Raw genomic sequence first — 27700 nt, 5'->3', positions numbered from 1 at the left:
CGTTTCAAAGTCAATAATTTGAACATTTTGGAAAATAGGTTTGAAATAACGATTGTATTCAATTATCTTGTCATTAAAGATGCTATAGCATACAGATCATGTTTGTCATGGAATCGGTTCCACCGGAAATGCGACGACAATGTCCATGATCAAAAACTGTGAGTCACAACTTAATGCAGAGCAGAGCGCAGGCGATTTCGAATGGTTTGGGCAGTCACTCGACCTCCAAACAATTCATTCCCAGTGGATGTGGCAGTGACAAACCGATTACGCAAATGACGTAAGACAATCTGTCTGTCTTCTGCGTGTGACATCACACGTGGTCGACCAGGACGGGGGCGGTCGGCTGTGGTGCCAGTTTGATGGAGACGTGTCTGGAGATTATGGATGGTCTGTCAACTGCATCCCATAACCCTCGCAACGTCAGTGACGGATGTTCCTGTATTCAGCATGCTAATGGCACGTTCACGCTGAATGCTTGACAGTCGTGGCATTGCAAATTAACGAATAATTAACCATAAAACCTTGTTTTTCTGAGATGACACTCTACTCTGCTACTGTGAGATCAATTGCACGTGTATCAGTAGATCACGTCACTTGTGTCACGTGGAAACGTGATTTTAGCGTGCAGTGCTCTCGCACGTGCTACGTAGGCCCCACCAGTAGAATGAATGTGTGACGTAATGCCCTTGACAATGCATTTAACCATAATCACAACAAGAACTCTTTCAAGAAAAGTTTCTAAACACTATTTGAAAAATAATGAGTGTCAAGTTTTTATTTTTGCTGAGTATATTTTCAATAGGGTTGAAGTCAGGACTTGTTTTAAGCTTAATGTTAGCCTACTTTATCCTCTATAACCAGCTCTGATGCGTGTTTGGGTTCACTGTCCTGTTGTAAGTCCCAAGTCGTGTTCAAGTTTCTGATGGTTTATGCTGAAGAATTCTGAGGTCATCCTCCTTCATTATTCCATCCACTTTGTGCAATGAACCAGTTCCACTGACAGCAAAACAGTCCCAGAGCATGATGGTCCTACCACCACCACCAGTTGGTACAGCGTCCTTCTGTACATGGTGGTCATTGTGGCCAAACAACTCAATCTTTGTCTCATCTGACCATACAGCTATCCTCCAGAAGGCTTTTTCTTTGTCTGTATGGTCAGCTTCAAACTTTAGTTAAGCTTGAAGGTGTCAATTTCGGAGCAGGGGGTTATTTCCTGGATAGCAGCCTCTTCATCCATGGTGATCTGAACTGCAGACAGTGATCCATCAGCTTCCAGTTCATGGCAGGGCTGTGCCATGGTGGTTCCCAGGTTGTTCCTGGCCATCCAAACCAATTTCCTTTTAGCTGAGGGTGACCGTTTGGGTTTTCTTGAAGCACCTCACAAAAACTTGGATACAGTTGTTTGAACTGATCTTGGAACTTGCAGTTGTTTAGAAATGGTTCCAAGAGACATTCCAGAGTTGTGTATATCTGCGATCCTCTTCCTGCGATCCTCTTTCTCAGATCTGCACTGAGCTCCTTGGACTTTCCCATTTTACTGTGTGCTGGCAGTGTTCGAAATACCCGTCTGCATTTTGCAGAATGATTTTCAAGATTGCAGAAGAAAAATTAAACAACCTGCAATTTTGCAGAATGAAAAAATCAGGCTCGGGATACAGTGGTTCTCAATTTAACAAACTAGCGGCGCTGTAAATACAACCCCGATTCCAAAAAAGTTGGGACCAAGTACAAATTGTAAATAAAAACGGAATGCAATGATGTGGAAGTTTCAAAATTCCATATTTTATTCAGAATAGAACATAGATGACATATCAAATGTTTAAACTGAGAAAATGTATCATTTAAAGATAAAAATTAGGTGATTTTAAATTTCATGACAACAACACATCTCAAAAAAGTTGGGACAAGGCCATGTTTACCACTGTGAGACAGCCCCTTTTCTTTTTACAACAGTCTGTAAACGTCTGGGGACTGAGGAGACAAGTTGCTCAAGTTTAGGGATAGGAATGTTAACCCATTCTTGTCTAATGTAGGATTCTAGTTGCTCAACTGTCTTAGGTCTTTTTTGTCATATCTTCCGTTTTATGATGCGCCAAATGTTTTCTATGGGTGAAAGATCTGGACTGCAGGCTGGTCAGTTCAGTACCCAGATCCTTCTTCTATGCAGCCATGATGCTGTAATTGATGCGGTATGAGGTTTGGCATTGTCATGTTGGAAAATGCAAGGGAGACGTCGTCTGGATGGGAGCATATGTTGCTCTAGAACCTGGATATACCTTTCAGCATTGGTGTCTTTCCAGATGTGTAAGCTGCCCATGCCACACGCATTAATGCAACCCCATACCATCAGAGATGCAGGCTTCTGAACTGAGTGCTGATAACAACTTGGGTCGTCCTTCTCCTCTTTAGTCTGAATGACACGGTGTCCCTGATTTCCATAAAGAACTTCAAATTTTGATTCGTCTGACCACAGAACAGTTTTCCACTTTGCCACAGTCCATTTTAAATGAGCCTTGGCCCAGAGAAGACGTCTGCGCTTCTGGATCATGTTTAGATACGGCTTCTTCTTTGAACTATAGAGTTTTAGCTGGCAATGGCGGATGACACGGTGAATTGTGTTCACAGATAATGTTCTCTGGAAATATTCCTGAGCCCATTTTGTGATTTTCCAATACAGAAGCATGCCTGTATGTGATGTAGTTCCGTCTAAGGGCCCGAAGATCACGGGCACCCAGTATGGTTTTCCGGTCTTGACCCTTACGCACAGAGATTCTTCCAGATTCTCTGAACCTTTTGATATTATGCACTGTAGATGATGATATGTTCAAACTCTTTGCAATTTTACACTGTTGAACTCCTTTCTGATATTACTCCACTATTTGTCGGCGCAGAATTAGAGGGATTGGTGATCCTCTTCCCATCTTTACTTCTGAGAGCCGCTGCCACTCCAAGATGCTCTTTTTATACCCAGTCATGTTAATGACCTATTGCCAGTTGACTAATGAGTTGCAATTTGGTCCTCCAGCTGTTCCTTTTTTGTACCTTTAACTTTTCCAGCCTCTTATTGCCCCTGTCCCAACTTTTTTGAGATGTGTTACTGTCATGAAATTTCAAATGAGCCAATATTTGGCATGAAATTTCAAAATGTCTCACTTTCGACATTTGATATGTTGTCTATGTTCTATTGTGAATACAATATCAGTTTTTGAGATTTGTAAATTATTGCATTCCGTTTTTATTTACAATTTGTACTTTGTCCCATCTTTTTTGGAATCGGGGTTGTAAACTGAAACCTGCGCCGCGCGAACCTGACGGCGTTTTCCAGGTCAAAGTTGAGCAATATTATGTAATGGCGACGACAACCAAATAAGGGCAGTTGCCATTTTCCGATATAAGATTTCGTCACTTTTAATACCCGCCGGGAGGACCCGACAGCTACCTCGGCAGTGTTCGGCGGTTTCCGCCATGCATCTCCCAGAATTCAATGCGGCACAACAAACATGGCTCCCAAGAAGAGGATTGTTTCTTCGGGGCAAGAGTCCGACAAAATCGCCAAGAAAACAAGGACGATTTTATCGTATCTCGGCAAAACCAGCAGCCAGCGTGACTCCAACAACAACAACAGTGACAGATCGCGCGTCCGCGAGGGTGACAAAAATGAAGACGGGATCTGGTTCAGAAAGCGAAGACTCTGACTAGTTCTTATTTTGCATATATATATTGGTAAATTGTATAGGTTTGTATATATTGTATTGTTGAATCATGCAAAATTATACTGACATTATATCCCTTTTGAAGACAGCAACAGTATTTTACCTTTATTCATAGATACTTTTGAATATTTTGTTTTCTCATACCAAGCTACACTAATACATGTTTCGTGTACGTACATGTTCTATTTTTTTTTTTTACTAGTGCTGTCTTGCCTGTGGTGCAGACTAGCACAAAGTAAAACAGTTGCCCTGTAAGACAAAGCTCATAGGTTCAGTTCTGTAGCTCTCAGTTCTGCCATGATTAGTTTGTACCCTGTTCTCTGTTGTTAGTTTAGAGCAGTGAAGCCCCTGCAGTAGTTCTCAGTTCAGTTCATGACCTTGCACTTTAGAAGCGAGGCAAACACAATGAACCCAAACGTCTTTCCATTTGCCAGTTGGGTTTTATTCCTTAATGGCATCAATTCTTTGCATCATCGTAAGATGTAACAGAGTGTAGAATTGAAACCTTGCTTTCAATTTAAAACTACAGGTTGCAGATGCAAACACTGTGAATGAAGTACATTCTGGGTAACGATCTATTGTTCAAGCTAGAAACTTAATCTTGACAAAATGTAACATGACGTGCAACATGAAAATGAATGTTTTGTTTCTTGAAGAACAGCTGTGTTCTATTTTTTATTGTGGTGATACCTTTATTAGTATGTTGGGTGGAAGGATAATGTGTGGGTGTGATAACTAGTACATTTACAGTATGAATTAGTTGCTATACTTCAAGTTGTAGTAGCCCGTAGTGTCAGGGTGAGGGGGATGAAAGACCTGTGGAGGTATCATGGAATGATAACTTTGCTGCAGAGAAGGATCTGTGAAGACTGAAATTAAAAATAGTGAGAGAATAAAGAATTACACTAATGCTACGAGTTGTAAAGCTAGATATGATGTAAATATAGGCATTATTAGGTTGAGAAGGGTGTAGTATGGAGGCTTGTGTATTTGCAGAAAATATTTCCAAATTGCAGAACAAAATTTTGACATTCTGCAATATTGCAGAACACTGGAAAAAACGTATTTCGACCACTAAAGGGTGCTGAAAAATCAGCTTTCTAAGATGGCATTGTGACGAGCTCACTGCTCACCAATACGAAAGCAGCATATTGGTGAGACCACTGCTCACCAATATGCTGCTTTCAATGCAGCGTATCTGTTTTTAGTGTATTATATGATTTCTTGTGTAGACCAAGCATAATCATCTTTGGAGTTTTATGGCAGCTAGCATTACATTACTGCCACCTTCTGGAACTAGTCCATTACTGTTTTGAGGGTAAAAATGAAACCGAAACAAAGCTGATTTTAATTGTTTTGATTTAGTTTGTGTTGTGTTGTTCACTGTAGTTTTATAGTTTTCATTTTTGAACTGTTGTTTTTCAGTTCATTTTTTCAGTGCTAGATTTAGTCTTAGTTCTAGTATGAAAAATTCAAAAGTAATAGACATGAAATTTTGTAACTCTTTCTGTAGCACTCATTTTTACAGACAAATTAGGGCTACACTCCCTTTGGAAAGTCTCTATATCTCAGAAACATACCAACCTGAAATACTGCACACAATTTATTTGGAATAGTGACACTTTTTTTTTTTTTTTCCAGAAAATGGAAAATGATGGACAATGATAATTTAAGAATGACAAGAAACATCAACAATTTATGTACAAGTTTACACTATTTTTTTAAATTAATTAAATCTTTTGAAGACAAAAGATTTAATTAATCTAGCTTACCCTTTTTGTGTCAATATTAAATCAACTTGTGTTGGAATAATTCAGCTTTTATACACAGTTGTGTGTAGTTTTAAAAATAATACAATCTGTGAATTTATTCACAATACTGTGTAGACTCATCTGCTTTACACGTACTCGTGGTTGCAGCCAGCCTGTAGTCTGATGACATTGACTTGCCATTTCATTTTGTTCTATGCTGTCATACATTTAACAATTCCACAAAATCGAGTCATACACAAGTTGATAGCCGACAAGGCACGTAGCGACGTGTAGGCTATAAGCCATGTATGATAAGTTTGAGTGGAATAATTTTATTATATCCATACTCACTAGATTTTGAGAAACATTTTTTTTTTTGAAAATTAAATAAATAAAAACTTTATACAAAACATCAGGCAATATCCTTTCCGATTAACAAACCGGCGAATAGGCAGTAGCAATTTGTGAAAAATGCTGCTATAATTAATGGGGGGGGGAGATGCATTCTTACCATCAAATACTTTTATTACATTTTTTTTTTGTATTGTTTTGGGGTTTTCAAGTAGAGTTTTTATTTTGTCCTCAGTTGGTTCAGCAACATGATCCGCCATTTTGATTTTTCTCTACTCACGGTATATGAGCTGATAGTCTAGTAGTAGATAGTCTAGTAGTAGCCAATTAGATTGCTCATATCCAGTGAATGTGGATAGGGAATAAAATATTTTATATATATTTATCACTTTATCACGATCCGCTGAGTATACTGAGTATATCTTAAATATATTAAAAATTGCTTTAAAAAAAACCCAACCAAACAAAAAAACCCCACACAGCTCAGTAGTCTTTATGGATGGGCGATACCACTGATTTTTCTTTTCGATCTGAAACCAAGTAATACTAAGGCTAGTATCCCGATACCAATATTTCTTGTGTACTCAAAAACAGAATATTTGTGGGGATTTTGTTGTTGTGGGTTTGTTTTTTTAATTGTGAAAATTAGTAAATACAGACATTGAAAGTTGTACTGGAAAGATTTGGCACTAGTATTAAAAAAAACTATAAAAGATCAGACTTTTGTTTTAATTTTTTTCACAACACATTTACATTGGGATCCTTTCCATCCTTTTCAGTATCCATTTCCTTCACATAAATTGAAACTTTGGGTAATCAACTACCCTGAAGAGAACTCAACAATGTGAACAAAATCATCTCTAGAATAGAAAACCCTCCTCAACGGTTAAGTAAAATATCTAATTAATTCCCCATTTGTAGGTTTTTATTTAGAAACAACAGCATGTTAACATTTTTCCCCTTCAGTCTGTTTCTCCTTTGGCTCACTAATTCTCCTGGTTTTGGAAAAAAAATCTTTCTGAGGGGACAGATGAAGCAACAATTCCCAGGTACCGGTATTTTGCTGCAAGGATTCTTAGGGATGGAAATGTTTATGCATGGTCTTTCCACATAAGTAATGAATCCTGGGGTTCCTCTAAATACCAGTGCATTTTGGTGAGTGCATTAGTGTCCACTGAGCTGTGCTGTTGGGCTGACAGAATGTGTACGTCAAATTCTGCCCTAAACCCTCCTTTTGATTTAGCTGTGCTGGAGCTTTGGTTAGTTCCAGTAGTTACTAGTGAGGCAGAGTTTGGCACAGGTACGGAGGCAGAGCTTGGTGTTGGTGACTCTAAAGTGAGCTGGACTTCCGGTATTTCAGTAAGGACAAATTTTTTTTTTTTAAATAGCTTCCACATTGTGTCTGTCATTAAATGCATGGTTTTTAAACCGCATATTTATGAATGTCCTGGCAGTGAGACTTTGAAAGGTTTTAATCCCATGGAATCTGCGTTGACATTGCTGTGCTGGTTCTCTGGTAGGAGAGCTACTTTGATGCTCAGTGGCTGCAGTTAATCTAAGAAGTGACACAAGGGAATCACTTTTGAAATAAATGTATTTTGCAGCATAAATTTCCTGTGTTGCCTCTTCGAAAGGTCTTTAGGCCTCGGTGGTTGGGTGGCTCACTTTTTGTTTATAAATGCCTTGAGACCTCAACAATGGCACAGGAATGGTTTTAAGTGTTAACAATAAATCTAATGTAATTTTTACAATTAAAGTGATTCATATAGGTAGCGGTAGGGCTGCACGATTATGGAAAAAATGATAATCACGATTATCTTGATCAAAATTGTAATCGCGATTATTAATCACGATTATTCTTGATGTTAGGGAAATCACTTAAATTTTATTTCACTATATTCCATCAAACAATATGAACAGCTTTCAGTGCAGAATGAAATTTAAAAGAGAAATTCTGATTTCCAAATGACAAATAAATGAAATTTATCCAAGAAATTACCAAAGGATGAAGGAACTGAAAACTCAATTGCAACAATTACATAGCATTATACTGAGGCCTACAAGTTTTTAGCTAGAAAGACCAGCCTATCAACATGCTCTGGCTTTAAACATGAGCGAAGGCAGGTCACAACATTGCCTCCAGCGCTAAATAGTCTGTTGTTCCGACATAGTTAGCTTTTCTCTCTCACCTCAATCTGCTACTCTCACACTACTCTCTTTCTGCTCTCACGCTATCACCCCTTGAAGAAGATACCGCTGCACTGAAGCTCTGCGCACTTGGCCAGTGTTGCCAGATGCTGCTGACGTTTTCCAGCCCAAAATATGTTCAAAACCCGCCAAAATGCACTTAAAACCACCCAATCTGGCAACACTGCACTTGGCTTGCTTGCTTATTTAGGCGGAATAATGAAACCTTACATGCGTCGGTTCGCCCCCTAACTGGTCAAAAAGTGCTTGATCAGATGTACAGCAGAGCTCGCATTTTAAATGGAAATAAATCGTGATTTTCATTTAATTTAATCGTGGCAGCCAAAATCGCGATTTTCGATTAAATTCGATTAATTGTGCAGCCCTAGGTAGCGGTCTGAGTAAATGACCTTGATGTCCGTGACATCACAGCAGGAAGTCTATCGGTCTCATCACCTTTTCCGCTATACTAAAACACAGAGCTGACTGCAACTCAGATCCTCTGTTTTGAGCTAATTTATCACCATGCCACGTAGGAACACGACAGAAGGTGGATTTACGTTGCATTCATGGCCCAAGAATGTTCAAACTGCAAAGATTTGGACGTGTTTTGCGAGAAGTTCATGGGCACATTGGGCGTCTACGAAGTGGTCTCTCCTCTGCTCTGCACATTTTACTGAAGACTCATACGAGACCTCTGATCTGTTGAGGAGCATTGGCTATAAGCCCGTATTGAAAGAGGGTGCAGTACCAACAATTAAAGGAAAATAAAACTATAAGAAAAGGAAAGTAAGTTCAGTTGCACCAGTTCTCCTGGAGAGTGAGCCGAGTTCTCGAAATGGTTCGTATCTTTTTGGCTAGAGCAGTGATTTCGTCGGTTTGCAGATGTCCTCTCTTTCATCTGTTGGCATCATACATGTGGCATCAGGACTCATGGTCGCACTTGCACCATCATGATCAGATGTGTTGCAAAAGTTTCTGGTTTCTGTAACTGCATAGGTTTTTTCGGGTTAGGGTAGTTAACTGTATGCCCAGCTCTCAACTTGGAGGACCAGGATGCCCATTTCTGTCTGACCACGTGATCTGAACTTGTCTAGCATGGTTGGACCTGCTGGAGGCATGATGCCTCTGTTGTCATAGCTTCAGGGGTTTTTGTGGTACACAAGCTACCACACCACATTAAGGTAAAGGTATTGTAGTGGTAGCTGTACTTGCTGTTCATAGTATAATTTTGTGGACAAGATTGAAGACCCCTGCTTACAACCCCCTGGAAATCAGTGGGATGATAGTATTCAGGTGAAGGATTTCAGTGGGGGAATTTTTAACTAATGGGGTTACTCAATGAAAGGGTTCCCCCAGCTGGAACGGTCAACTTCTCGAGACCAATGCCCTCGTGCCACCTGCAGAATTCTGGGGCGAAAAAACACCGGGAAAAACAGACCAGAAAACCAGAGATTGGCTTCACCACTGTTTATTCACAGCCCTTTTCACCAAAAATAAAGTATTTCACACAGTCTTTTATAATATCCAAAAGCTGTTTATCTTCTGTGTTTATGTGTAATGTGTGTGTGTGTGTGTGTGTGTGTGTGAGAGGGGTGAATGTGTGTGTGGATTGTGGGTGTGACCTCGGAGAGGGGTGGGTGTAGGATGTGTGTGTTGTGTGCGCGTATGTGAGTGTGTGGATATCTTGTGCTAAGTCAGCAAATCACATCTTAATTCCAACGGAATTCCTTAATTCCATTAATATGTATGTGTGTAAGTGAAAATATATCCTGTATACATTTCAGATGTTCTAACAGGTATCAACATTTACGCACAACCTTATGTTCTGATGGAATGTTCCAAAACACGTCTCGAGCAATGTGTCTAGCTTAGACAGAAGGTCACACAGTAACTTACAAGTTACACATGTAGGTGTAATTAATGATTTTGTGTATTTAGGATTGGATAAGTGATCAATCTTTAATAATTACATGAAATCAGTCTCATTAAATTTGAAGGTTAATGATTAAAATGAATCAATCCTATTGAATCGTTTAATTTGACTCATTTGAATTGAATCATACCATAGAATCAGTCTCATTTGAATCGTTTGAAGTGAATCATTCAGTGAATCAAGTGAATCATTTAGTGAATCAAGTGAATCATTTAGTGAATCATTTAAAGTATCAATTGAAGAATCGTTTAAAATTTGATAATTCAAATGTATCACTTACCAAACTGCATCTAATTATTCATACACCTTAAGAGTTCTTTTGTGATGTGGGCGACTTCAAAAGTATTTAGAACAGCAGATAGACACCACACAATTTCAGTAATAATGGAGTTTATTATAAAAAGATAAAAAAAGGAAATTAATAAAAAAAAGGGAAAAATAAGAATTTAATAATTGAATGGCAACAGAATGAAATCTTTATAACAGAGTAGGTCTCTGTGTATGTGTGTGTGGGTGTAGCCGAGTGATTAGCTATATGGCTACACTAGACACCATGTGGTTGTGGCCTAAGGCCACGTGTTTAGCTTTGTGGCTAACAGACAAAGAGGCTAGGCCTAGTGGTGATTAGCTTTGTATGCTAACTAGACAAAGAAAAGCTAGGCCTAGTGAACTATGTGTGTCCAAAAACCAGAAATTAATGATTAAAATACATTCAAACAGTCATCTGTAGTTTATATGGCTTTAAATGTAAACAGGAGAATTACTATCAAGGTTGAATTAAACTTAGGACTTAGGATATTATCTAAAGCTGAAATACCGGCCTCCTGATGAGAACAAAGGAGAGGAGGAGGGGTCGACACGTGTTTCCTTTTGTAGAACAAAGGAATTTAGCTGTCTTGCTAGCTAAAACATGTGTGAAACCCAGATACATGTGAGTAATGAATTAGAATCTTAAGGAAGAGGGAGAGAACGTGCAAGAGCTCATTGATTAACCAATTTAAATCAATAGTACCAAATAATAATCAACAATAATACAGTGTGCACACTTATTCCTGAATATAACTTCACACTTAGTGAATTAATTACTGACTAGACTAATATTATTTTGCCCAGTGCCAGCCTTACTGCAAAAGTCTCGTCTTCTGTCTGAAAGCAGAGTCTCTTCCGTGGAAATGGCAGGCAGGCTGGAGTTTGCGCTTCGGTGAGAGAGGAGAAGTGAGAGAGAGCGGTTGCTCTGAAGTTTTCTTTGAAGATCTTCGTAGCTCGTGAGAAGAAAGTTCTGATCAGACAGGGTTAGGACGGTCCAGCCGCTCCCAACACCAATAAACTGCCTATTTGGTTGCAGTCTAGTACGCACTAAAAGAATGACTGAAAGAACCGGTTTATAACTCACTTGAGTTAGAGCGCGCGCGTTTCCGGAGTCCATCGTGATCAAGGGTGGATAGAAGGAGGAGAACGTTCTAAGACGTGTTTCTTGCACGAAAGAGTCGTGGTTTCGGACGGTCCGATGGTGAGCGTCTCTCTATGGTCTGTCTTCCGCTGAGTTCAGACACCAGAGACACAAAATGGTGTATTCCAAGCACTTTTGAATCTCATGGAGGTGATGTAAGTGATCCCGCCCAGGCATGACGTAGTCAACGCGGAAGTGGGCTGGGAGTTGTAGTTCTTAGACACAAGATGGCGGCATGATACCTACACACAGAATTCAATGCCTTCTAACTGAAATAATAAAATAGAACAGAACAATATTAAGAATAAATCTTTACAATTTTGTCACAAAATAAATTACTGCCTTCTTGGTCAAGAATAAATACTTACAATTATTTATCCTTACAAAGGAATAAAACCTTACAATATGTGTGTGTGAATGAAACCTTCGATCATAAGCAAAATAATATTCATATCAGCGATTCAGCAATTTCAGCATTTATGCACGTCAAAGCGTGCGAGATATTTTCACAACAATTTTAAACAAGACACCATGTCTAGCAAAGAGGAAGGTCAGGTTAGTCTAAAATAATAAAGGATCTTAAAAGCTCTAAAATATTAAAATCATAAAGTCTAACAATCCTAAATCACGTGTAGCTATAAAACTAACTTAAATCATGGCTTTAAATCTAACACTCAAGTAGTGTTACATTAACACTCGCTCTCTCTATCTTCAGCTTGAATAACATTTGATGTCCTCTTGAACCGGATAAAGGTTGGTTTATGTTGTAGTTAAGGTAATAGTTAATTGGTTTTGGTTGGCAAGTGTTTCATGCATAGTGTCAGTGGATTATGTTAACTTCCAGTGATTTTGGCCAGTGTGTATGATAAGCATCATTGTACTTGCATAACATCGAAACCGCCATTTTAATGGAGAGGATTCTTGCTGGTGACAGCTAGCAAAATTCTTGAGGTAAGTTGTTTCTTAATGTATATTTAAATGCAAAAAAAATGACATCTACTGTCATTATACCCCCCACAAACGAAGTTTCCTCCGGAGCATCTGGAGGAAACCCACGGAGAACATGCAAACTCCACACAGAAAGGCCCCCACCAGCCGCTGGACTCGAACCCAGAACCTTCTTACCGTGAGGCGACAGTGCTAACCACTACACCACGACCGTATGTCTTGGACACTTGGGTGAAGAGAGGAGCAGAGCTGTCAACTGATCACTACCTGGTGGCGAGCTGGATCAGATGGCAGGGGAGGAGGCCGGACAGACCTGGTAGGCCCAAACATGTAGTGAAGGTATGCTGGGAACGTCTAGCAGAGGATCCCATCCGTCAGATCTTCAACTGCCACATCCAGCAGAGCTTCAACTGCATATCGGGGGAGGATGGGGACATTGAGTCTGAGTGGACCATGTTCCGCACTTCCATTGCTGAGGCGGCCATTCAGAGCTGCGGCTGCAAGGTTGTTGGTGCCTGTCATGGTGGTAATCCCCGAAGCCGGTGGTGGACACCTGTGGTGAGGGGAACCGTCAAGCTGAAGGAGTTCTATTGGGCTTGGCTAGCCTGTGGGTCTCCAGAGGCAGCTGACGGATACTGACGGGCCAAGTGGAACGCGGCTCTGGCGGTCACTGAAGCAAAAACTCGGGTGTGGGAGGAGTTCGGTGAGGTCATGGAAAGTGACTTTCGGTCAGCCTCGAAGAGATTCTGGCAAACCGTCCGGCGGCTCAGGAAGGGGAAGTAGTGCTCTGTCCCTACTGTTTACAGCAAGGATGGAGTGCTGTTGACCTCAACTGGGGACATCGTCCAACGGTGGAAGGAATACCTTGAGGATCTCCTCAATCCCACCTTCATGTTGTCTGAGGAGGACGCAGAGTCTGAGGGTGCTTGGGAGGACTCACTCATCACAGGGGCTGAGGTTGCTGAGGTGGTTAAAAAGCTCCTCGGTTGATGGGCTCCAGGGGTGGATGAGATTTGTCCTGAGTTCCTGAAGGCCCTGGATGTTGTTGGGCTGGCTTGGCTGACACGCCTCTTCAACATTGCATGGAGGTCAGGGACAGTGCCTCTGGACTGGCAGACTGGGGTGGTGGTCCCCCTTTTTAAAAAGGGGGACTGGAGTGTGTGTTCCAACTGCCCCTTGGCTGTGTATAGGGGGATCACACTTCTCAGCCTCCCTGGGAAAGCCTATGCTGGGGTGCTGGAGAGGAGAGTCCGGTCGATAGTTGAACCTCGGATTCAGGAGGAACAATGCAGTTTTTGTCCTGGTTGTGGAACACTGGACCAGCTCTTTACCCTTGCAAGGGTACTGGAGGGTGCATGGGAGTTTACCCAACCAGTCTACATGTGTTTTGTGGACCTGAAGAAGGCTTACAACTGTGTCCCTTGTGGTGCTCTGTGGGGGGTGCTTCGGGAGTATGGGGTTCAGGGCCCACTACTACAGGCCATTCGGACCCTATATGACCGGAGCAGGAGTTTTGGTTCACATTGCCAGCAGTAAGTCGGACTCCTTCCCGGTGCATGTGGGACTCCGCCACGGCTGCCCTTTGTCACCGGTTCTGTTCATAACTTTTACAGACAGAATTTCTAGGCACCGCCAAGGGGCAGAGGGTGTCCGGTTTGGTGGCAGCAGGATCGAGTTTCTGCTTTTTGCGGATGATGTAGTCCTGTTGGCTTCATCAATCTGTGACATGCATTGGGACAGTTTGCAGCCAAGTGTGAAGCGGCTGGGATGAGGACCAGCGCCTCCAAGTCTGTGGCCATGGTGCTTAGCCGGAAACGGGTGGAGTGCCTACTCCGGGTCAGTGGGGAGTTGCTACCTAAAGTGGAGGGGTTTAAGCATCTCAGGGTTTTGTTCACGAGTGAGGGTAAGGGGGAGCGGGAGTTGGACAGACGGATCAGGGCAGTGTCAGCAGTGATGTGGATGTTAAACCGGTCTGTTGTGGTAAAGAAAGACCTGAGCCAAAAGGCAAAGCTCTCAATTTACTGGTCCATCTACGTTCCCACTCTCTCACCTGTGGTCACGAGCTATGGGTAGTGACCGAAAGAATAAGATTGCGGATACAAGCGGTAGAAATGAGTTTTCTCTGCAGGGTGGCTGGGCTCTCCCTTCGAGACAGGGTGAGAAGCTTGGTCATTCGGGAGAGACTCAAAGTAGAACCGCTGCTCCTCCACATTGAAAGGAGTCAGTTGAGGTAGTACAGGCACCTTGTTAGGATGCCCCTGGACGCCTCCCAAGGGAGGTTTTTGGGGCATGCCCCACCACGAGGAGACCCCAGGCAGACCCAGGACACATTGGAGAGATTACACCTCTTGGCTGGCCTGGGAACGCCTCGGTATTCCCCTGGAAGAGTTGGTGGAGGTGGCCGGGGAGAGGGAAGTCTGGGTTGTGCTGCTTAGGTTGCTACCCCCGCGATCCGGATAAGCGGTAGAAGATGGATGGATGGATGTTAACATTTTATTAATTGATTATGCAGCAGATTGACCAATCTGAAGATGATCCTTGGCCAGTGATTCCTGGGTGCTTAGATCTACATCAGTCCAAGATATAAAGTTGTGAAATGTACAAGGTGTGGTTATGTGTCATGTTGCCTAATGAAATTGGATATGGGAACTGTTTTGTCCTATGTCAGACATTTCCTTTATTACTGCTGAGATTCTGTTCTATGAATTTGTATTGTTCTGCAGTTTGATTTCTGTGATTTCTTATAGTGGGTTATTTTGTGAATCTTATTATTAATACTTCATGATGATAAATGTATTGAAGTCATAGTGTATTATGGTCATTTACTTTTGTCAAATAAAATTCTATTTATTTATTTATTTATATATTTTTTTAAAACACATTGTATAGCCAAGATCAGCACATATTACACATTTACACAATTGTGTTAACCTTCCTGACACATACACCAAATTAAAATCATTTACACAGTGAATGTGTCAAATTAACACAAGGAGCGTTGTTCCAAAACTCACCCATTGATCTGTTAGAATTAACAGTTTGTGTCAATTATAACATATCCTTTCTAAGTGTGTAGCTCTGAATGGTTCCATAAAACAAAATATTTAGTAACCTGATTTTTTTTTTTTTTTAAAGGGTCCTACTCCAAGCATGAGTTCCAAGCAGAAACAAAAAAGTTGCTGGACATTGTGGCCAAATCTTTGTACTCTGAGAAAGAGGTAATGAATTATGAAATCTATTTCACAAAATGTGTCGTATGACATATTGACAATCTTTGGATATTTTAACTTAAAATATTGGGTTAATATTTTTGAATTTAACAGTTGCACTGTAACAATGTCACTTCAGGAAGAGGTGAAAACATTTTTAAAATTGTTTTGGCTTGAATTAGCAAAATTAGTTTTATGAGATGTGAAATGGCTGAGATATATGGTAACAGCCAATATAAAACTAGAATAAACTTGTATATCACCAAATATACATGTTCATTAAAAACAAAACGCACACAAAAATGATGACTTGCAGTACAGTAGTCACAGGTCATAGTGATATTTATTACAATGTTTACATTTAAAATGTAAATGTGTATTACAGTATCACAATAAAGCAGATCTTATAAGCTCAGGTATTCTTATATAAAATGAAATTACTGTACCAAAAGAGGGAAAACATTTGAAAGATGATGGAGCCTGTGGAATTTTAACAGCTGGTTTAATATGTCACTCCTTTAAGATGTTTTAGAAAACTGGTGGAATAATACAATGTAAAGTAACCATTGATTAATTAAACGGTTGCATCAGAAGTCATTAATCTGTTTATTCATGTATTCAATTCAAATTCAGTTCAATTCAAAACACTTTATTTGTCCCCTAGGGGCAATTTAAAGACATGCAGAGAAGTACAGTTAAACACATAATAAAAACAAAGCAAACATTAAACATAAAAATTATGACGGTGTGCAAGGTGATAGTATGTGGATAAATAACTGTCCAGTGGTACAATATGTATAAATATGATAATTAAAAAAACAAAAAACAAAACAGTATATATAAAAATAGTGTGGTGTAATTTGCTTATGAGGTAGAAGGATCAATAGCAGCAGAGTCTGTTTCAAGTGGTATGTGTACAGAGGGGGTGGTTAGTGCACCAGAGTGCATCTGAAGAAGAGGGAAGGGGCTGGTGGGGTGAGTAGAGGAACAAGGATGGCAGAGTAGAGATGCACCGGTCAATCGGCCGCCGATCAAAAAGGCCGGTTTTCTATCCAATCGGCCCAATCGGTGACCGGCCGGTCACTGTCGTCATTTCCGGTTTTTGGCCGGTCACGCTGACACGCATGCGCAGCAGCTCAACGCGGACGGCTCAAAACTGAACCAAAGCAAAACAAAGATGTCGTTGATCTGGACATATTTTACCGTGTGCCAGGACGAACCGAAACAGGCTATGTGTAATGCTTGTAAGTCTAAAGTAAGCCGTGGAGGATCAACGCCTAAGACTTATGGAACAACCAACTTAAGACGCCACTTGGAAAAGAAACACCCATGCTTGTTTAGCAAGTATAAAGAAGACACGGCTGCTAGTGCTAAGACTAAGAGGGATGTACCTGAGTCACAGCAACAACACCCCACCGTCGCCCCTATGTTCGACACGAGTGTTGAGAAGTCTAATGCCACCACTCGAAAAATAATGGAGTACATGGCACTGGACGACCAGCCGTTCAGCGTAGTGCAGGATAAAGGCTTCGTCAACCTGATTAAACACCTGAGTCCACGGTACAAATTACCAAGTAGGCGATACTTTTCTGATACAGCGCTGCCAGAGTTGTTTGAGAAGGTTTCAAGCCATATACGCAAGCTACTCAACGCCACCAAATCTCCGATCAGTTTCACGACGGACATTTGGACTTCTAACGTGAGCTTAATGTCAATGTTGAGTCACAAGAGCATGTGGTGCACTTTATTTTTTTTATCCTAGGCCTATATTAAATCCTGCACTTATTATGTGAAAAGAAATAAAAGGCCTAAAATGTGATTTACTTAGAGAACCAGTTTTCAAGTGTGCATGGTGCACTTTATCTTTTGTTTGTCTTAATATTTTAGTTTTTTTCCTATATTGACCTGTAAACTGGACTGAATGTTATGGTCAGTGTTCTAAATAAATCTGCTCAGGGGGCACTGTTGAAACTCACTATATCTTATTTTTGATGTTTTATTCTCAAGCCAAGTAAACATGGTGTCTATTGTATGATTATAATGATTTCTTAGATGGAAAATCGGTATCGGTAAAACCGGTTTTGGCAGGTCAGACCCCCTCAAAAACCGGAAATCGGTATCGGCCAAGAATTTTGCAATCGGTGCATCTCTATGGCAGAGTGTTGAGGAGCTGAACTGCTCTGGGGACAAAGGTCGCTCTTCTCTGTGTTCGGCAGCTCGGACAACAGAGTTGGCATCCTGAGGGGAGCCACTCAAATGCAGAGAACAGGACATGTGAAGGGTCCTGAAGTAGAGCCCTGCACTCCCGCGGGAGTCCTGTGGGACCCGCCACAAAGCAGTGTGGCGCGGGACAAATTTTGAAAGCTCATTGCGGGCGCGGGCGGGACCGGAAGTGCACATATGCGCGCGGGAGTGCACATATGTGGCGCGGGCGGGAGCGGTGATAAGCTGCAGTCCCGCTAACTAAAAATGTGTTTGAAATAAAATGTATAAATTATTAATTTATGCCTGTCATATATAATTTGTGCCGGATATTTTATTTTGCATTAATAAAAACATTTCAAGATGCCTAAATTTGCAGGGAGAGTCAGATTGCCAGTGGAATAGCATCTTAAGTTTGCCATTGATCACCCTAACGGGAAATCCTTTGATCACTCTAATGACTCGCAGTTCACACCCAGCTAGCAAGAGAACCATGAGTGAAGTGATTTACGGCTTGCGTTAGTCTACAACTTTAGTCAGAGAGACATGTTACACAGTGACGGTAGTCTTGACTCAATGCTATCCCAGAAATCCTTCCTGTAATATGCAAATTTGGCTGTCCAATCAGAGGCGGCCACATTTGCATATTACAGGAAGGATTTCTGGGATAGCATTGAGTCAAGCCTACCGTCACTGTGTAACATGTCTCTCTGACTAAAGTTGTAGACTAACTCAAGCAGTAAATCAATTCACTTCTCTTACTAGCTCTGCTTTGCAATAAAAAAAAAAAACACCATTGCTACAAAGCAAGCCCATTCACTTTTTTATGCTGATCAGAGAATTACAATGGTTTCTCATATGATAAAAATGTGTGATTCGCGATTAAATATTTTAATTGTTTGACAGCACTAATTATTATTATTGTTATTAGAGAGAGTACATGCTGAATTCCAAAACAAGGTAAATAATAACATGAGCTGGAGATATTTATGCTGAAATCCACTCGAAGTAGAGGGCGAGGCACCATCACGCTGTGTCAAGACAAGAACTTTCCTGAGAAATAACGCGAACGTCTGCATCATGTGGGATTTGTGGGCGGGAGCGGGACAAAATATGGCGGGCGGGAGCGGGACTGAAAATCATAATTTTTTTTGTGGGTGCGGGTGGGAGCGGGACTGAAAATCATAATTCTTTGCGGGCGGGAGTGGGACTGCACAATGCGGGCGCGGGCGGGAGCGGGACTGAAAAATCCGACCCGCACAGACCTCTGTCCTGAAGAATCCTGCCTGCTGAGTTTACTGTCTGCTGCTCACAGAGAGTTGAGAGTGACCTGAGGGGGAGTCCAATAATTTTAGAGCACACCTTGACTGTGCTCTGCAGGCAGTTTTTGTTCTGAAGGCTAAGGGAGTGGAACCAGCAGGTTATGGAAAACGACATTATACTTTCAATGAAGGAGTAGTAGAAAGTAGTAAGAATGTCCTTGCTGACCCCAAAGGACTTAAGCTTCCTCAGGAGGTACTGTCGCTGTTGGCACTTTCTGAGGATCTCCTCTGTGTTGGAGGCAAATCTGAGTTTATCATTAAAGATTGTGCCCAAGTACTTGTACTCCTCAACGATCTCCAGTCTTTAGTCTTGCTGGAGTTCAGGTCCAGGCAGGAGTTGTCAAACCACCCCACAAAGTCCTGTGGAGCTGTGAGGGGCCAGAGAGCAGAGACAAGAGCACGGTGTCTTCTGCATATTTAACCAGGTGACAGTTTGGCTGAGTGGACCTGCAGTCGTCAGTGTACAGGATGAAGAGCAAAGGTGAAAGGACACATCCCTGTGGGGAGCTGGTGGAAGTGTGAAAGAAGTCTGAGAAGGTGTTATTGACTAGCACTCTCTGCGACCTGTTGGTGAGAGTCTATTATCCATAGGATTAGCTGGTCATTTAGTCCAAAACAAGCGGTGAGTTTCTCTGCGAGAATGTGAGGCTGCAGGGTGTTAAATGCAGAGGAGAAGTCAGCAAACAGAAGTCTCACTGAAGTGTTTGGGAATTCCAGGTGTTTATGTATGGTATTTGTGATGAAGACTTTTGTATCATCACCGCAACACGATATGAAAACTGGAGGGAGCCCATCTGGGTGTCTGTCACCTTTATGTGATTTTTGACCACCCTTTCCATTGCTTTCATCAAAAGAGAGGTGAGAGCCACAGGCCTGAGGTCATTCAACACCTTGAAGGTTCCTTTCTTGGGGACGGGAATGACTGTGAAGTGTTTCCACATCTGGGGGACTGTGCTGCTGTCCATGGAGCTCTGGAACAGAAACTGGAACATGTCCCCCAGCTGCTCAGCACAGTGCCAAAGAACACAACCGCCAATGTTATCTGGGCCAGGCGCTGTTTTTTCTTTTGTCTTTGAGGGCTCTCACCACCCCCTCTGTTAAAGATGAGTGCTGAGTCTCCAGGTTTAAGTGATGACATAGTAGCCTCTAGCTGGGTAATGTTGTCTGTCTCAAATCTGGTGTAGTTGGAGTTGAGGTTGTTAGGGAGTGATGCTGGGCTGCAGCCTGGAACCTGGACAGTCCGGTGTGTGGTGGAAATAGTATTCACAGCCGCCATGCTCTTGAGACCCTGCCAAGCTGAGCGAAGGTTCCTTCTTGTACATTTTTCCTCCACTTTATTTTTATCTTTCAGTTTGGTCATTTTGATGGCCCGCTTCACCTCTCTGTTAATCTCCTTTTTCTCAGACTTGGAGCCAGTAAAATATACTCTCTTCCTGCTGAGTATTTCTTTGAGTTCTTTTGTTACCCAGGGTTTATTGTTGGGGAAGATGGTGACTTTTTTTGGAGGGAGTGATATTGTCCATGCAGAAGGAGATGTAAGATGAGACCATGTCCACTTGCTCATTGAGGTCACTGGATGGGGCTATGAGGTTGTAGCGCTTGCAAAGTGTGGGTGGAGCACAGAGGATGGCAGGACAACGCTTAGAGGCAGAGAAGGCTATTTATTAAACAACTTTTCAGTTTAATGCCGTGTAAGCCCACATACACACACACACGCACACTCTGCTCTGGTCCTGGGTTGCGCTCCCTCTGCTCTCTCTCTGCCTCCTTAAATAGGGAGCGGTTACTGGGAAAACACACAAAACACAGGTTAACTACCATCAGGTGTAGCGATTCTGCCACTCACCTTCCCTGGCTCCGCCCTCCTGTCACAGACCGGCGCTTGACCACGCCCCCGCTGCCACAGAGGTTATTCCAGTCAGTGAGTTCAGAGCATCCCTGCAGCATAGCTATGCTTTCATTAGTCCACTTCACAATTTTGATGACCTTTTCTGATCTCCTTATGACCGGTATGTAGGCTGGTGCAAGCTGGATGGTGTGGTGATCAGCAGAGCCAAGGGGGGGTGCAACAGATCTATATGCATCAGGGACTGAGCCATAGCATTTGACCAGAATCTTTCCCATACGGGGGTGGCACATGTGACACATTGATAAAAAACCTTTAAGTGTTTTGTCCACTGAACAGTGATTAAAATCACCCAGAATGAATTTGGTAGAGTCAGAGGAAATTTGTTCCAGTCTATTTAAAGTGCTTTTAATGTGCTCTAAAGCTGTGGCTGGATTTGCTCTGGGGTGGATATAAACCAAAATGAAAAAAAGCTGAGGAAATTCCCTGGGGAGGTAGAAAGGGCACAGGGAGACAGCTAGAAGTTCTATGCCAGTATTGCACAGTTTTTTCCTAACAATGACAGTGGATCACCAGTGTGAGTTTACATAGAGACACACGCCACCGCCATGTTTCCCTGTGAGCTTGTTGTCTCAGTCAAGTCTCAGGGGGGAGCCAAATCCATCTATTTGAAAAGTGTCATTGTTGTCATGATCATTCAGCCATGTTTCAGTGAAGGTGAGAATAGATGCTGTTCTGTATTCACATAAGTGGTTAAAGTGCATATCCTGGACCAATTTCATTTTTTTTTTTTTTTTTGAAAGTATGTCCCTTTACATACTCATCCAGAAGGGTAATTTTGCACAAGGCCATCTGTCTACAGCAGAAAAAAATAAAATAACACGCATCTGGAAAAATCCCAAGGGAGTCTGGAGCCAGATTCGTGACGTCACATGCGGAACCGCCAGCAGGCTGCAAGAACTTGCACGGTTTCAGTGCACAGCCTGTGTAGACCAAGTTTAGCAGCTAGCGATTTTGCATTGAAATATGGAATTGTCACCTGAGCGCAATGTTACTTCACCTTTGGATGAAGAATATAATGAGATGTTAGAATTATTTCTTACCCTGGCAACAGTTAACTTGTGAATTGCCGATTGTCTTGATCTTTTTCTCGGCTCTGCTTGGTCCTCGGCTTCAAGGGCCTCAGTGGATGTGGCACTTCGCCTTCTGTCAGGGGAGAAAAACATGGCTGGCTCCTTTGGTGATGCTGAAACAGATGGAGACAGTGTTGCTTTGGGCATTCTGACAGATGGAACTGCATCTTTTTTTCAGATCAAGTTGCCTTGCGAAGCCCATTTCCCGCTGCAAATAGTTCTCAAAGTCGTTGGGCCTTGTGAAGTGAGCACCGCAAATAATGCTGTAGTCTGTAGCATGTAGCCAATTTTTCCGGGTGCCTCCCACGAAGCGCTCCTATTTCTCCCTCATTGTCCGGTCTTTTGGAAAACGATGAGTACTAATCCCATCAAGATTGGTGTTGCTACACCCTCCTACAATACATCTATTAACCATTTTAATAATTACGTGATGTTGAAATTTGCAGAAAACCACCAGGTCGTTTTCTCATAAACAAACCAGCGCTGACATCAAATCAAATCAAGTTTATTTGTACAGCGCTTTTAACAGTAAACATTGTCGCAAAGCAGCTTTACAGAATTTGAACGACTTAAAACATGAGCTAATTTTATCCCTAATCTATCCCCAATGAGCAAGCCTGTGGCGACGGTGGCAAGGAAAAACTCCCTCAGACGACATGAGGAAGAAACCTCGAGAGGAACCAGACTCAAAAGGAAACCCATCCTCATTTGGGCAACAACAGACAGCCTGACTATAATATTAACAGTTTTAACAGGTATAACCCTCAACTGTCCTCATGGGGCCGTCCTTCACAGGAGTGGGGCGATAAAACTCCGACCAGACACAGGGCACCAGGATGGATCAAGCAGGTCCGAGGGGCAGAAGAGGCCAGCATCTCAATCCCAGGATCAACATGTAACTCAGAGGGACAGATGGGGGGGGCGGGGGGGGAGAGAGAGAGAAAGAAAACACGTTGTTAGGTATGCCCTAAAAATGACAAGTATTAAATCTGTGTGGTAGGCTCGCAGAGACGAGAGTCTTTACATCAGGCATAACACACAATGGCATGTTGCTCGCAGAGACGAGAGTCTTTACATCAGGCATAACACACAATGGCATGTTAATATGGTAAAAAATATATCATGACCTGCTCTGGCTGGATGCTTGATTGGGTGATGGGAGCACACTCCTCAGCAATGATGAGATGCAGATGGGACCCTTAGGCCTGGCCAAGACAATTCAGTTACATTTCACCGGGTCTGGGACATGCGACAGAATGTCTGATGGCAGATTCCCTGCAGGCTACGATAGCCAGTCGAGGTCCCCACCGTCTCCACCAAAAGATTTCCTGTTGACTCCATGTAACTCAGAGGGACAGATTTGGGGTGGGGGGGAGAGAAAGAAAACACAGGTGGTTAGGTATGCCCAATGTCACCTGAATAAGTAGGAACAGTATACATATTGCACCGAGTACAAGCAGGGACTCCGGCAACTAACTATGACAGCATAACTAAAAGGAGAGAGCCAGAAGGTAACACAGGCATGAGGGAGCCCCGGGACATAAAGCAGCCAGCCACTACACCGTCAACAAACTCGAGTGAGCAAGCGAGTGGGGACTGACAGCATCCATACATCCCAGTTTACCAAAACACTCTATGTCTGAGGACCCTCCAGATCTACTCCTTTACCTCATAAACACCATTAACAAAAGGCTTGACTAAACAGATATGTTTTCAGCCTAGACTTAAATGCTGAGACTGTGTCTGATTCCCGAACATTACTTGGAAGGCTGTTCCATAACAGTGGGGCTTTGTAAGAAAAGGCTCTGCCCCCTGATGTAGCCTTCACTATACGAGGTACCAGCAGATAGCCTGCACCTTTTGATCTAAGTAGGCGTGGCGTCTTAGGATTCATAGGATTCAGAAGGAGGCATCCCGCACGTGATGTCACGAAAATCAATGTTTCCCGGGAAATCCAAATGGCAAGTTTTTTTCAGAGGTGGACAAATTCGCTTCAAATGGCTTGATTTTCAACTGAATTTTTCTGGTATTGCACAAGGTAAAAAAAAATTTGCACAAAATGTGACAGATATTTGACCAAAGTTTAATATAAAATAGGAGAATTACATTGATCTTGCTCCTAAATTTACCCGTGATATGCACTTGAATGTTGGCTTGAAGCTCGTCTGTTTTATTGCGGAGGGAGCGCGCATTGGCCAAGATGACTGACGGGAGCGGCTGCTGTTTACATTTCTCCTGTTTCAGTCTCGCTCTAATTCCACCCCTTCTCTTTCCCCTTCTTGTTACCTTCTTATTGCTGTAAGATGAATCCTTATAGTTGAGTTTGTCTGGAGAATATCCACTGGGAACGTGTCTGTTGTGATAGCAGGAGGTGGGTGAAGTCTAAACTGCAGCAGAAAGTCTTTGGAGTATGTGAGTTGCCAGCTGATGGGAGTGTTATGTTCTATTGCAGAAATGAGCACCAAAATGTGAAAAAAACTGCAAGAGCATTAGTCCCCACATGAGTCCACAGCTGTCCATGTTGTGGTCAATATTCCCAAAAGATGTGTTTTGATAAATCCAGAGATAAAAGTCGCGGAAGCAAGGGCAAAGGTGCAAACAGAGCTCGACTTTAAAAGGAATACGTTGAGCAGCTAAGTCCCGGTGTTGCGGCATGAGCACCAAACACAAGTCGCATAAAAACCCACTTATGTCCTTTAATAAGGACTGAAAAGAATACAAAGTAAGAAAAGCATTAAAAACATGTCTGTGAAGATTCTCAGTCATCCAGGTCATAGTAAACTGTGGGTGGTAGAAATGGGCAACTGGACTTGCTTGAAGATTCTTGAATATTCAAGAATCTTCAAGCAAGTCCAGTTGCCCATTTCTACCACCCACAAAAGCATTAAAAAGCATTTAAAAAAAAAAAACTTCTCTGTGAGCTGACCGGTCAGCCACACAAGCAGTGACCCGGAAGTCATGTATTCACGAAACCTGTGCCACAGCTCCACATTGCCACGTAGTAAATAAGCAAGCCCATTTCATTATACTTGTCACTACTTGATTTGAACAGGAAACCTAGTTTCATATGGTAGTCATTACTATAGCAACCGATGTGAATAAGACTGAAAATAAGGATTGCCACAGACCCAATCTGATGATCGGATCTGATCACACTTGCTGTACACACAGTATCAGTCAAAAGTTTGGAAACGCCTACTCATTCACAGGTTTTTATGCATTTTGACTATTTCCTCCATTGTAGAACAATCCTGAAGATATCGAAACTATGAAATAACATACAGTGGTACTTGAAAGTTTGTGAACCCTTTAGAATTTTCTGTATTTCTGCATAAATATGACCTAAAACATCAGATTTTCACACAAGTCCTAAAAGCAGATAAAGAGAACCAAGTTAAACAAATGAGACAAAAATATTTTACTTGGTCATTTATTTATTGAGGAAAATTATCCAATATTACACATCTGTGAGTGGCAAAAGTATGTGAACCTTTGCTTTCAGTATCAGGTGTGACCAGGGCTCTACACTAACTTTTTTTTTCAGGAGCACACGTGCTCCTAAGTTAAAAATTTTAGGAGCACAGGGGAAAAAATGGGGGCACAAGCACAAGTAGGTTTTCATTTTAAAGGTTTATTGCAGTGTAAACCTTAGACACACCAACACATAAAACGCAAAATTCAATTGAGAATGAATGAATGAACGAATGAATGAATGAACAAACAAATGAATAACGAACAACTGAATGAATGAACAAACAGTAGCTAAACAGAGAGCAGAGCTCAGCAGAGCTAACAACATCATCAAGGACAGCTCCCACCCTGGCTCTGAGTTCTTTGACTTGCTGCCCGCAAGCAGGCGTTACAGGTGCATCAAAGCAAGGACCAACAGACTCAAAAACAGTTTTTTTCCCACAGGCCATAACCACCTTGAACAATTAGCCTTTTTCACATTACGTCACTTGCAGGGGAACTTGTGTCCATTTTCAGCCTTTTGAATGGAAGAAGAGGTATACGGCAGCAATATATGTTAACAAAACTGTCTCATTCACAGATAAGATTGATAATAATATTGCGCATTGTTTATCATTACATATTGTTAGCGACCATTCCAGTCACCTATCTGCCTTGTTTTGGAAAGGAAGTTTACTGACTTTCTATGGTTGCTACTTGTTAGCCAGCAGATTAGCATGCCGCCTCTTCTTCCATTCAAAAGGCTGAAAACGGATGTGAGGTTCTTCTGCAAGTGACGTAATGTGAAAAAGGCTAATTACATGCACTGACTGATGCCACTTCTGGCAGGTGCAACAATGCACCAACAAGGACCTAAAAGGACAATATTCTCACACTTACCTGATAGAGTGCAATACTTATTACAGTGCAACCTCACAGAGCAACTTTTTATATATACTTTTTAACTTTTTTTTGTTTTTATAACTTTTGTATATTTTATATTTATATACTTTTACATCCATACCCAATACAGTGCAGTACCAAATACAGTGCAATATCCTGAGTTTTGTAGCTGAACTGAGTTTCTATAACTAATGTGCAATTAACATCTGCAACTCAACACGCCCAGTTGTGTATATATATTCTTTGTTTTTCTGCTGTGTTGTGAAATGCACCATTTGTATATACTGTATATTTGTTTTTCTGCTGTTATATGTTCCCATCTAAATGTTTGCACTAGGGTGTGTGCCTTCCATCTCATTATATAATTTTCCCGCACCTTCTCCCGTCGTTCTAGCTTTCTTCACTACACTTTCTTCCTCGTCCGTTCTTTTATTCTTGCTTCCACCATCATTGCTTTAAAAAACGCCGTTATTCTCTGCATAGCGAATATATTTCTCAGCTCAGTCCGAACCAGCTCTCAGTTATCTCTCAGTTGAATGATCTGATGAATCCCTAAAAAGCACTTTTCCCACCTAATGCCACACTCACAACATACAACCGTGGGAAAGAGGGGCAATCACAGAAAGATGAGTAGAAAACGGGAAATGTTACGGGGGATATTTATTGTGATAGTAGGCTATTGTAGCGTCAGCACAAAAGCACCAGACTCAACTTTAACTGAAAGTGTTATTCAGTAGCCTAAACTTATTCAAGCTACAGACCGAGAAGAATAAAAATGCTGCCCCCCCCCCCCCCCCCCCCCCCCCCCCCCCCCCGGCTACCGTGGGAACCACCGCAGTGCAAGACAGAGGCAATGCACGCAACTACAGACAGGGAGCCAGGCGCAGGCAGAACACATGTACACAACACTGAACACACACACTTACAACAATACAGGCCGTTACTCATTACACTGCCATGAGGCTACAAGCCTGTGTCTCTCTGAGAGGGAGCAGACCCTCCCTCCTGTGTGTGTGTGTGTGTGTGTGTGAGAGAGAGCGAGCAGCCCCTCCCCCACCCGTGCGCTGAGCGCAGAGACACAGAGTGTCACACAGAAAGTGAAGGATTTTCTCAGAGTGCTCCCTCCAAACAACGGGGATTTACACGAAAATGGAAGGAGATATTCACAAAATTCTTTCACATTGAGCACTACAAGGCTCTGATGAACACATCGATGTAATTTTCTTGTCTAGTGTAAAAAATATTAGGTAGGCTATCCAGCGCTGGATCTACATACTTTGCAGTTTAATGTTTGAT

At 42.1% G+C, this 27700-nt stretch overlaps 1 protein-coding gene across 5 annotated transcripts in view; it reads left to right on the top strand.

Moving 5' to 3' along the window:
• The window catches only part of trap1 (TNF receptor-associated protein 1), a 180997-nt gene that overhangs the window by 53129 nt on the left and 100168 nt on the right, over positions 1–27700 (top strand). For 4 of the 5 annotated variants that reach the window (XM_060901426.1, XM_060901425.1, XM_060901424.1 and 1 more), the window contains exon 3: positions 15475–15557. The exons of the other annotated variant lie outside the window; for it this stretch is intronic. In XM_060901426.1, coding sequence (XP_060757409.1) covers positions 15475–15557 — 83 coding nt within the window. The remainder of the gene's footprint in view (positions 1–15474; positions 15558–27700) is intronic. 5 annotated transcript variants of the gene reach the window in all.

The sequence above is a fragment of the Neoarius graeffei genome, chromosome 20 (assembly GCF_027579695.1).
Source record: "Neoarius graeffei isolate fNeoGra1 chromosome 20, fNeoGra1.pri, whole genome shotgun sequence".
NCBI classification, from domain to species: domain Eukaryota; kingdom Metazoa; phylum Chordata; class Actinopteri; order Siluriformes; family Ariidae; genus Neoarius; species Neoarius graeffei.
This window is presented reverse-complemented; position numbering and strand designations above follow the sequence as displayed.